We start from the raw sequence: 12686 nt of genomic DNA on the forward strand, positions 1-12686 counted from the left end.
GCAAATTGCAGGCATAGACCCGTTGTTCTGAAATAAGACCACAGTAGGGGTAAAGGGATAAGTGGGGATGGGGCAGGGCCAGCATTCTGATACAGGCTGGGATCCCTGTACTGGCAATTTGTGAATGAAGAAGTTTGACCTGAAAGTCCATGTGATACATTTCATGTTTAGTGCCAGTGCAGTCCTCAGAGGGGCCACCAAACAATAGCCTGTTGACATTGCCATTGCTGTACTGGTAGTGATAAAGAGACTAGAATGGAGTGGTGCTGGCATTGGCATGCAGTATACAGAAGTTTCCCCACTAACTTTTTTTGCTTGACCTCCTTTTTTATCCCTAGGTGGGACTCCATATCCTGAACTGCCCATGAATGAGCAATTCTACAATGCTATCAAACGTGGCTATCGTATGTCCAAGCCTACACATGCTTCTGATGAGATGTAAGTGTTAACAGCATATGTTTGCCTATCTTGTACAGAAAAAACTCCCTTCCCTTCTCTCAGTATAAAAAGGTAAAGGGACCCCTGACCATTAGGTCCAGTCGTGGATGACTCTGGGGTTGCGGCGCTCATCTCGCTTTACTGGCTGAGGGAGCCAGCGTACAGCTTCCGGGTCATGTGGCCAGCATGACTAAGCCGCTTCTGGCGAACCAGAGCGGTGCACGGAAATGCTGTTTACCTTCCTGCTGTAGCGATACCTATTTATCTACTTGCACTTTGATGTGCTTTCGAACTGCTAGGTTGGCAGGAGCAGGGACTGAGTAATGGGAACTCACCCCGTTGTGGGGATTCGAACCACCAACCTTCTGATCAGCAAGCCAGTATAGCACTTCCCAAATTATTATTATTTGCTTTTTGTGTCTCTCCAGCTATGAAATCATGCAGAAATGCTGGGATGAGAAATTTGAGATCCGACCTTCTTTCTCTCAACTGGTGGTACTCGTGGGGAACCTGCTGGCAGACAGCTATAAGAAGGTAGGGTTGGGCTGGGCTGAGAGGATAAAAATGATAGGAGGAGCACACAGAAAACAGCCTCATTTCTAAACTAGTCCGTGACTGTTGACATCAGCGTGCAACAGATTGTGCAAAAGATTGGGAGTAGAGGGAAAGTGGTGGGGGAAGTAGGCTGTCTAACATTATATTTTCTAGTATGATTCTGGTTTCTTCATTGCCATTTTCAGTTCCAGATCTGGAGCTAGCCTTTTTCACAGACTTGTGCTCTTAAGAAACTGTAGATTCATCAGGGCTGTCCTTATATTTCAAAACAAAACAAAATTCAGCATTGCCTTAAGAAAATGCCATGTGCAGAAACATTACATGTGGTATTCATGCACTCACAAGCACTTTCTGTCCTATCTGCCTTATATGAGAGCAGAAGTACCAACAAGTCAATGAAGAATTCTTGAAAAGCGACCACCCTGCTATTGTCCGCACAAGGCCTTGGAACTCAAGTCTCAACAATTCCAGGTCCACTGCCATCAATTCCAGCACCACCTCAGGCGCTGTCCTTTATACAGCTGTTGAACAGAATGGACTGGACAATGATTACATCATTCCTTTGCCGGACCTTAAACCAGAGGGAGCCAATGAAAACCTGCAGGAGACCTCCAGCAGTCGGGCAAGGTTGGAATCCTAATCTTTCTTTCACTGTGATATTATTCACTCCCAGACCTCCATTATCTCTGTTCTACCAATTGGTTATCTGGCAGGTGAAGTAGACTAAACTGTTTTATACTCAGTGACCAGTATGGAAGCCGAGTGGATTAGTCTTGGCTCTGTGTGCCTTGAAGTGGTGGTTCCCAAAGGTTTTTCTCACCTATTGCTCTTCCTGTTGAAGTATCCTGAAATATCAGGGCACTTCGAACACCTTGAATTGGTGGTTGCCGAAGAGCCAAATGATTATGAAGTACAAGTGGAGAAAATAATCTTAGGTAGAATGACTGCAGATTTTGAAACCCATATTTTGAAGGACCTTTCACTATAGTCATTGAATGGGCCCTCATATATTTACTCCATTTTGGAGATGGGGAACATGGTTGTCCAAAGCTTCTTATGGAATTTTCTTTAAGAAGTAGAACTGGTTTCAGAAACCAGAATGGCAGCCCACATGGCACCCAGCTAAGGCTTTCGTAATGTATTGACTCCTGATTAAAGCTGGAACTTGATTCTTTCTCTTTCTCTTTTTTGCTCTTTCCACCATTAGCTCTTCACTGAATGAAGCACACACATCGTCTACTATATCTTGTGACAGCCCTCTAGCCCCACAGGAAGAAGAAGAAGAAAAAGAAGAAGAAAAAGAAGAAGAAGCAGCAGCTCCAGAACCAAAGCTAGACTGCTAGGATTATTAGAGAGGTGTGTGAGAGAGAGCGTGTGTGCATGCATGGTGGTGCCGGGGAGTTCTGGTCACAAATTGGTGCTTCCCTCTCCTTTAGCCATACTGCAATATGCCATTATCTTCCATTCTCTTCAGCCCACAGCAGAACCCAGAAACTGTAACACTGAAGAGACTTTCTGCAGCCAGGATTGAGTAGAAGTTAATATGGCTCCTCACGCTTCATAACTGAGACTATTTTCATTCCATTGCCTAATGCAGAATTCATTCTCCATTCATACTTGTCTCTGCTAACCAAGGCTATCATGATGAGAAATGTCGCTCTTTGCTTGACAGCCTCACTACCTTATTGCTGGAGTGGAAATAACCTTCATATAAGACTAATCTTTCCACAATAAGGCATGTCCCCCTTGTATCAAGCCAAAGAGAAAAATCTCCAGTGGTTCTCTTGAGGAGTGCCTTTACTCTAATTGTTTCACTTTCTATTTTTGCAGGCTTATTTTTGAGGCCAGCAACTGTTCAATGAATTTTCTAATCAATGGATGATTAAATTACACCTTTTAAAATTTATCCTGAAAGTGTGGATGGGGTATGAATGTACGTATGTATGGGCAGTTTTTTTGGTTTTTGCTTTGCTAGCGAAGGAGACACAGAGAAGTGATCTGCCCACAGTTTTATCCAATTTACAGACATTCCATGGGGTTCTCTGTTCAGGGCAGTATTATGATGATGACCAACAGAAGAGCAACATCAGACATTTCACTCGGGTTCTGCTCTTCATTGCCTTGGTTCTCCACTGCTTTTGCTGAGTAGTTCCAGGATCACGAGAATGATGGTACAGATACAGGTACCGTGGATTACAGGTACTAATAGATCTCAAGGATCAGAGATTGTCTAGACTAGACCTAAAGCCACAACTTTATCGCCCAAGAACATACTGAGCAAATGGAGACCATCAACTAATGACTCAGCTGTGGCAACAGCAGGACAGTCCACGGCTACATTTCTCTGCATCCTGTCTTTTTATCATACTTCTAATTTTAAAAGGAACGAGTGGGTCTTTCTGAGGCCAGTAGGAAGATGCTAGTGTACCTTGCGAGGAAAGGCAAACTGCACTATATTTGTTTTACCTTGGAGGTCGATGGATAGCAGTTGTCGTTGGTCTGTCCCATTCTGCCTCTAAGGGGAAAGGATCGTTGGCAGGTTCTTTCAGGAAAAATGCAGGTTGTGCATATGGCAGCCTTTGCCCACCTGATGCCCTCCAAATGTTTTGGACTACAACTCTGTTGCACCCGAAGGGGCAATGGTTCTTTTTGGATTCAGAACACAATGGGGTGAAGGCTGAAGATTTTATTAAACAGCCCAAAGAAAACCTCTGCATTGCCATTTTCGTACATCCATGATGCTGTTGGAGAGTCCCTCAACAGACAGTGGGCATGACTCCTGCAGGTGGAGCTTGGCCAGTAGACAGCACTTTCCAGGTAGCCTAGTATAGAGGTTCTGGCTAACAATGATGTTCTTGGGGGTATATATACACAGCTAGAATTTGGGTGATACATCAGTTTCCCACCAGAGCGAAAGACTAACTAATACTTGGCAGGAAGTCAACATAGATCACTTCCAGAGCTAGCTAATGCTCCCTATAGCAGGTGTCAGGATGATATCCCTGTGAAAGCTTATCTAGAAGGAAATGATTCCCATGCAGTGCTGTCTCAGCATGATGAACTGCGAGAAACTACTAGTTTGTGGAATAAACATAAGTAACCACCTAAAGGCCCAGACCCACAGGATTTTTAAACATTATCTGGGCATGAGAGGGCCAATTGCTGGGCACCACCCAAATCTCCTTGAGATAATAATTGTCTTCTGCAGTGTGGCAGTAGAAACTCCCATCAGCCGCAGTTAGCATATGCCGGCTGGAGCTGATGGAAGTTAGTCCAAAACAAGTGGAGGGTACCAGGTCACCCAAGCCTATCATATGCCATAGCCTGCATCTCATATCAGACTTATATGGAGAACCTTTTCTTTTCTTGTTTTAAGCAGAGAGCATTGGGAGATGATGAGGATGGGCAGAGGAGATTCTACTCCAAAGCTGAGCAGTAGATGGTAGGTGAGGTTCTCAATATATTCTATTTAAGAGAATCATGAAAAATTCCTGCCAGTGTGCCTCAGAGCTAATCTACATTTTAGACAGAATGAGCTAGCAGAGTTCTTTCCCATGCTACTTGAAATTACAGGTGGGGGGGGGGCGGCACACTTTGAATTTTCTCCCTTGTAAAAAAAAAGATCACTATGTATAGCACAGCGGAGCTGTGTAGCCTTCTCTTTGGAGTGCTGGCCTATTACATGCAAAGAGTTTCAAAAATATGGTTTCTCACTGTGGTCATAAACTGTCAAATTTTGTTCTCATTCTTCATAATCTGTAGATCAACTCCAAACTTGCCTCAGCCAGAAATCCCCCAGTTGAAAAACTGCTTTTTCTCGAATCCTTCCTTAACAGAAGCAATTCCTGCCAAAGCTGGCTCTAACATCTCCTCCAATTCACTAAATATTCATTCTGGTTGGTGTTAACAAAACATTGTTTATTTTGTTTCGTACCATAGATATAGATGGGGGAGGGGTGGTGAGTCAAGTTAGGGATATTTTAAAGGAAGGAAGGAAGGAAGGAAGGAAGAGAGAGATAGAGATAGAGAGAAATATGGCTTTTCAGTACATTTACCGTAATGGTGACTTTTTAAAAAAAGGCATTAGTACCTACCACTACCCCACTCCCAATGTTGTATTTGCTAATTTTCTGTCCATTTTCTTGTTATACAGACATTTAGATTTAAGTAGAAGCAGGGGGTGTTTTCAAAAGAATGTGCCACTTAAAAGGATCAGTGTTATGGCAGCGAGAAAGTATATTCCATAAACCATGGGCAGTGCCAGGTTTATCTCTTTCCAACTGAAAGACACATCCTTTTCCATCAGTCTTTGAATTACACTCATAATTCAAAGTAGTTACCTACTTGATAATATTGCCTGTAGAAATGACCTATTGGTATTCTACTTTAGGACACTGATATGATGGAAATATCTCTGGGTGGGGACAGGTAAGACCACTATGGCATAGCTCCTTTTTAAGTGCTGTGTAGTATAGTAACTACACCATGTTCATATATTACCATAGCATGGACAATGTTTATCCCAGCTGGCTTAAGCAGTATTAGCCCAATGTGCATAGTACTTTTCCATGGTCAGAGACCTGTAGCCCAGTGGCAACAGCACACAATGCTTTCCATGCAGACGGTCTCCCTGGCATTGGCCAAGACATTTACTGAGATCCCGGAGAGCTATTGCCAGTCAGTTTAGTCTGCCGTGGTCAGGCAGCTTCCTATGCTCTGTGATGGGATTTTGGTGTGACCTGAAATACAAGCCAGCATTTTAAAGAGCACAGTAAGGTAAAGGTAAAGGGACCCCTGACCATTAGGTCCAGTCGTGACCGACTCTGGGGTTGCGGTGCTCATCTCGCGGTATTGGCCGAGGGAGCTGGCGTACAGCTTCCAGGTCATGTGGACAGCATGACAAAGCCGCTTCTGTGAACCATAGCAGCACACAGAAACGCCATTTAGCTTCCCACTGTAGCGATACCTAATTATCTACTTGCACTTTGACGTGCTTTCGAACTGCTAGGTTGGCAGGAGCTGGGACCGAGCAACAGGCGCTCACCCCGTCACAGGGATTCGAACCGCCGACCTTCTGATCGGCAAGCCCTAGGCTCTGTGGTTTAACCCACAGCGCCACCTGTGTCCCAAAGAGCACAGTAGACATATATAATTACTTATATAGCTCAGAGGGCTATAGTTGTAGCTGGGCAGATATGTTCTGCTACACCTAAGGTTCCTTGTCAAGGATGGACAACCTGATTTGCCTTCTGCTCCACTAAGCTGAATAATTCTTCAGTTTTGCATCTTGGTAAGGCGGTGGTTTAACAGTGTTGCTGCTAGTGAAAATGACTCTAGCCAAGGCCAGTGGATCAGCCAAATGACACTGCCAAATGCCAAGGTACCCACCCACCCCACCTGGGTTGAAGCAGCACCAGTGGATGTTCTCATAGCTTATATAGCAAGGACACAAAACAATTGAAATTGAGGAATAGGCATCACTTTTTGCACAGAGCCAAACTCCTCACCAACAAAAAACAGATAGGAAATCTGAAGTCACTGGGCATTTCCATTCCACTGTTTCAGACTGCTGGGTACCATGTTTTTTTTTCAAACACTGCAATTCATTCATACCTGCTGGGCCCCAGTTGCCAGGTGGCACCGGCTGCAATGGGTTCTAGTTAATAAAACGTTCACACTAATATAAGAAAGCTGAGCTTTGCGGATTAGCCCCCTGACATTGGCAAGACTAGAGTGAGAGGCAGGAGGAGGTACTTAACCAAAGAACTCTTCTGTTTCCACAACTTTTATGGCCATGGTTTGGTCTATGAGTCTCCTTCCCCCAGGGGTCCCTTGCTGTTTTGTATTTTTGCATTACTGTCATTTGGGTTTGCTTGGCTTTATTTTATATTTTTAGAATATTGTCTAACCAATATTCTAAATTTTAGAAATGTCTCAAATCCATTTTTGCAATCTTGGTCTCATTTCTAGCATATTAGTATACAGTACTCTGTGATATTTTAATCTACAGCTGTTTCACTGTTATCAGTTCAAATATAAGCACCTTTCTCCAGCCACCCACTACTGCTATATAGACAGAATGTACCAGAGGAATATTGTCACATTACAAAATTACGTGTGTTTTTTTTATATTTTCTGTGCTTTGAAATGCTTATGAGATTGATATGTATACAGTTTTTTTTGTCTCTGCCTTTCCATTTCTGTTTGACTGTGTTGTTTTTATTAAGTGAGGGGTGTAGAGAATGGCAGAGTTTTACTTTCTGTTGTGTGATCCATATTATGGTGGACTTTAGTTGTCTTTAGTATGGTGGACAATGAGTTGCCTTGTCTACTTTTCCAATGGCCAACGTGTCCTTCGTAGACCGAAAGACAGGAGATAGAAGTGCAATTAAACAATGTTATTGAAGTTGGCCAATATTGGCATTTAAGCTCCCTTCTTCATAGTCTCACCAGCTTTCTGAAATAAGCAGACCATTCAAAAACAGTTTGGAAACCAGTAAACACTAAATTGAGGACTGGAGAATCAAACCAGTTCCGTTTGATTTGTAAAGCATTGCACATGTTCCAAGCAAAAGGGAATCCTTTCTCAGATTACTTTCTTTACAGACACTCATAATGCAAATCTTATTGACAATTATTACAGGCAGTTATTATATGGTCAGTATTAAATTAATCTGAACACCTTAAAAGGGTCAGTTCCATGTTATGTTTCTTCTATTAATTTAAAGAATCTGAGACAAAATGGCCAAAATTGCTACTAATTCTGATGAATCAGATAGAAGAACTTTGCCATTTGTGTGTATCAAACTTGGATTTAATAATCTTTGACATCTACAAAAATGTCCACTTTATTCTTGTTTTGTTACATGTATCTTAAAGTAACGAATAGGGGGAAAATAACATTAGAAATGAATCACAACATGTTTCTTCCTCTTCATCCATCAAATTTCCTCTTTGTGGAGGAAGTTGTTCTACTTTCCAGGCACCTTTTTGGCATTCCCAATCCTTGTCTCTTGGCAGAGCCATAGAGACTCTTTCTTATAGCAACTGACAGCAATCTCTGAATGGGAATCCATTTCTTGTATTTTTAATCCTTTGTACACAATCATGGGAGTGAAATACAGAAAGGTGTCTTGAACTAAGGTACCAAAGACATAATATCCTAGGTTTACAAATGTATGTTAGGACTCTTATTAAACCACATTTATACCAGTGAGATATTATTTTTTATGCTGTAAACTTGTCATATATGTTTTCTAAAAAGATTTTTAAAATTAAAAGAGCTTCTTTTTAAAAACCCTGGGGCTTTTCTGTGATCTTAACAAAAGAGGTTTAAAGACTGTCTCAAGGCAAATCTTTAAAAATGTAGTATAAACACTGACAACTGGGAAACACTGGCCTGCAAGCACTCCAGTTGGAGAACAGCCTTTACCAAAGGTGTCATGGGCTTTGAAAAAACTCGATCTCAGGACGTAAGGGAGAATCATATGCCAAGAGGAAGGCACGCTTGGCAAATCCACACCGTGATCAACTCCCGCCTGGAAACCAATGTCCCCACTGTGGAAGGACGTGTGGATCCAGAATTGGCCTCCACAGTCACTTACGGACCCATTGTTAAAACCGTGTTTATGGAAGACAATCTTTCTCGACTATGAATGATTGCCAAAGAAGAAGAATATTTCTTAGAAAACATTGGGGGGGTTGAGGAGGTTTCTCCTAAATTTCTTAGCAAATGAATTAACAGCATTGAGAGGAAGAATGTTAATATGCTTAGGTGCCACAAGACTCTTTGTTGAACATGGTTAATATAACTCCAGGGCTTAGAGAGAGCTTATCTGCAGTACCAAGGAAAGAGTGCATGTGACAGAGAGAGAGAGAGAGAGAGAGAGAGAGAGAGAGAGAGAGAGAGAGAGAGAGAGAGAGAGAGAGAGAGAGGGAGTCTGTGAGCAGATGAAGACTCAGTGGGCTGTATGAAAAAAGGTAAGTGGAAAGAAGAGCTTACAGGTGCTGTCTAGGTGTGTAAGAAGGCATACAAGCAGGTCTGCCAACAGCATAGACCTGGTCTGTTGTTTGTATGCACCGCTGAGAGGTGTGAGCCAAGACTTTGAGGGCTCCTCCAATATCTGGAATCCTACCAATTAATTTACCAGGACCTATTTTGCCTATAGCAGTGCATTCAAGTAGTGTCCAATGAAAATGCTTCACCTGAGACAACATACAAGCCTCGCTCTAGCATAAATCAACACTGGAGGCCAGCCTGAAAATGTTTCTTCCATCCAACATCTCTGAACTATGAGAGCTCTTCTCCACTTCCATGGGGAAAATGAAATGCAAAATGTGTGTTCATCATCAGGGATGATGATCATATACATTTGTTTGCAGCTTCCCAGAGCATGTGAACAGCATACAGACTCTGCAAAATGTGCATATGTATGCTATTTCCTACTATATGGAAGTGCCATCTGTGCAGAGAATGTTCATGTTTAAATTGCCCTTAAGTTGCACATTCTTCTCCAGCTGAGGAAAAGTGAGAGGTGTAATACCAAGCTTATATTTTACATCAAAGGTTAAGGCTCATAGTGCTGCCTTAGTGCTGGGATGGTCAGGCAAGGTGAGGACCTTGCTTGGTCTGGATCCAGCCAGTCCTTGGATGGGAGACAGTGTGAGAATTCCATGTATGCCACTTTGAGTTCCATGAAGAAAGAAAAGGGGTGGTGTTATGAATTGCATTAAATAAATAATCACCCCCATCTGTCCTGGGGAAAGGAGGGGCTGTTGCTTTTTGCATATATATGTGTAAATTCTATGCAGTCAACTAACTGTGTGGCTCACCTAAAAATGCAACCCAGCCACAGGGCAATAACCAAAAGTAACCCAGACCCAGGAGATTGGTCTTTATCAGGGGACACAAGGGACTCTGCTACATTGGCAAAGAAAAGGCGCTTCATATGCATTGTATATGCATTATAACATTGTGACACCAGATGGCGCTGTGGAGTTCCGTTTTTGCCAACCTGATTTCTCATACAAAGTTTACATTGTGTTTAACTGAAACGCTTCTTTGAAGTATCTAGATCCAGCCAAGATCAGCTGTAGAAAGCATCACTCGGTCTGTGGGCATCTCATGCCTGGTCTAAATGATTATTTGTTATCCAATATTTTTTTTTTCCATTTGCAAGACCATCTGTATGCCTGTCCTGGTTGAACTGCTCTCACATTTCCTGTGCCATGTTTCAGCTACTGCAGATTATTCAATGCAACAGCTGGTTCAGCATCTTGTCCCTCTTCCTCTCTCTTATATTACTAATTTAGTAAAATTATTCAGTCTTGTAAAACAGCTATTTTAATGCATCTTCTTGGAAGTCTGCTAGCAACCTGGGTGCAGGTGACTAATGAGATGGTTTCCTGAAAAAAGGAGATAAAATTAGCATCCTTGGCGCATCCAGTTAGCTGAAGCTCTCAAAAACCATTGCCCTTAAAATCAATTTGATGCTGTGGCTACAGCATGCTGTGTTTTTGACCTCTTTCCTGCTTGTGTCAGTAAACTGTATTAGCTGATAGAAGATGATTCATGTGCAAGTGTAAAATGAGCCTGCTTTAAGACCCTAAAATGTACCAACTGCGACTAAGCTGAGGAGAACAGTTTGATGGCTTTTTCATTGGCAAAGGCATGATTCATAGGGGGAGGCTGAGATGTTCTTGTCAAGACTGGCAGCTCTGTCCACCAACAGTCATTAATAGTTGAGTCAACAAAGAAGGAAAAATAATCACCCTTACCCCATCAAAAAATATTGCATTTATACAAACCCTTTTTATGTTAAGTCTCTGGGGAAAGAAAAGAACTCAACAAACTTCAGTGGCTGTGGGGAAAATCATGGACATCCATCAAATGTAAGCAGACATGAAGTTACCTGAGCATTAGGGCTGTCCAAACAAAAATTACCTCAGAACTAGTGTCAGATTTATGCACAAGCTAAGTAAGCTACAGCTTAGGAGCTCCATTTACGAAGGGCCTCCAATTATTTTTACTAATTCTCCATGAGTTTGCTCTTGAAAACGTCACAAAACAGTTTTAAATTTATCGCTGCTTCCATTTAGTAAGTGCAAACTGCACGTGTGTGTGTAACTGCTCCTGTGTTGCTGAACATTAAAAGTTCTTACATATGTCAAGCAAGAATTTGTAAGCTGTTTTCCGTTAAAGATATTTCAAAGGCAAATCGGCTTATTGCAAGATATATATGTTTTCAGTTGCAACCTTGCCTATATATGCAAATATAAAAGTTTATAATTTCTGCTGGAATAACACACACTTTCTGGGTCATGTTATGGGCCTCTTACACCTGACACAGATTGTCTTAATTGGATCTTGATCAGAACCCACCTGGTTGCTTGAAGAATAAGCCAGAACCTGCTTGGAGGCTGACATTGCAGGCAAGTTCTTTTTCCTCTACCCAAACAAGAAGCATCCCCTTCCGATGGAAGTGAGGGTCATTTTCAGTTGGCAGATTCCCCCCTGTAGCAAACTGTTCATATTAAACTGGGATTTGCACCTTGGATTACACCTACAGTGTCACAAACATTCACATCAGATTCGGACCTCATCCAAGACTTTGACGGAGCCTTACTGGGTATGCTGGCATCTTTATTCAATAATTTTCATTACTTTTGTTAAGGATTTAGGTTTACATCTTGTTTTTGGAAGTACGCTTACCTTTGCTTTTCATACTCAGGACCCACAGGCATCTTGGTTGGCCACTAGTGAGAAGAGGCGGCTGGACTAGCTGGGCCTTTGGCCTGATCCAGAAGTAGTCTTCTTATGTTCTGAATGGAAGTGAGTTCTGAAATGTTACCATCACCTGTTACGAGGTGCCTGTTCAGTTTCATCATTATTTAGTTTGCAGTTGCCTTTTGCTTCTATTTCCATGCACTTAAAAGTAAAGTTTTAAGTGGAATTCCTTCAATTTACCTGGTCCTCTTCAGACTCCCCATGGGAAAGATTTGTTTGCCCTACCTTCTTAAAGCATATCTTTAGTTTCAGAACGCCATGAGTGCCCCAGAATTCAAGTGCAGCAGTTTCACTTACCCCCAAGGCATATATGCTTACACTGTACCCTCCAACATTTTCCTGATGAAAACAGGGGTGCCCCATTCCATAATGATAATTTTACTATTTATAGCCCACACATCTTACTGGGTTTACCCAGCCACGCTGGGGAGTTTCCAACATATGTAAAAACATAATAAAACATTAAACATTTTTTAAAAAAACACAACTTCCCTATACAGGATTGCCTTCAAATGGCTCGGGGGTCAGATAACGCCATACCCTCCAACATCCTAAGGAAAAGTAGGACATTCCAGGCAGGAGCGAACGAAGGCTTCATGACACCCAGGGCGGGGCGTCGCTACGTAGGGCACATGTGCAGTGTCACTACATACAACACATGTGCCATACATAGCGATGCTGCACATGTGCTGTACATAGCGGTTTGCCGGCGGTGCCGCTCCAGCGCCATGTGGACGGTGCCGGGGTCCTCTGCTCGCGGCTGCAGCTGCGAACGGCGGATCCTCCACATGCAGCGGTGGCGGCGCGATGGCTGCTTGCGCGGCGGCTGGGTGAGCCCCCATGGGGTGCCGCCTTGTCACCCCACACACACATGGCTGCCAGGGCGAACCGCACCCCCGTTGCACCA

The 12686-nt window shown here is 42.8% G+C and overlaps 1 protein-coding gene across 2 annotated transcripts in view; it reads left to right on the plus strand.

The window, feature by feature from the left end:
• PDGFRB (platelet derived growth factor receptor beta) overlaps positions 1-11170 on the plus strand; it is a 78807-nt gene extending 67637 nt beyond the window's left edge. For both annotated transcript variants that reach the window (XM_035105655.2, XM_060271638.1), the window contains 4 exons: positions 339-438; positions 867-972; positions 1373-1620; positions 2201-11170. In XM_035105655.2, the coding sequence (XP_034961546.1) occupies positions 339-438; positions 867-972; positions 1373-1620; positions 2201-2336 (590 nt within the window). In that variant the 3' untranslated portion in view covers positions 2337-11170. The remainder of the gene's footprint in view (positions 1-338; positions 439-866; positions 973-1372; positions 1621-2200) is intronic.
• The last annotated feature ends 1516 nt before the right edge of the window (positions 11171-12686 follow it).

This window comes from Zootoca vivipara, chromosome 2 (genome assembly GCF_963506605.1).
Source record: "Zootoca vivipara chromosome 2, rZooViv1.1, whole genome shotgun sequence".
In the NCBI taxonomy this organism is placed as follows: domain Eukaryota; kingdom Metazoa; phylum Chordata; class Lepidosauria; order Squamata; family Lacertidae; genus Zootoca; species Zootoca vivipara.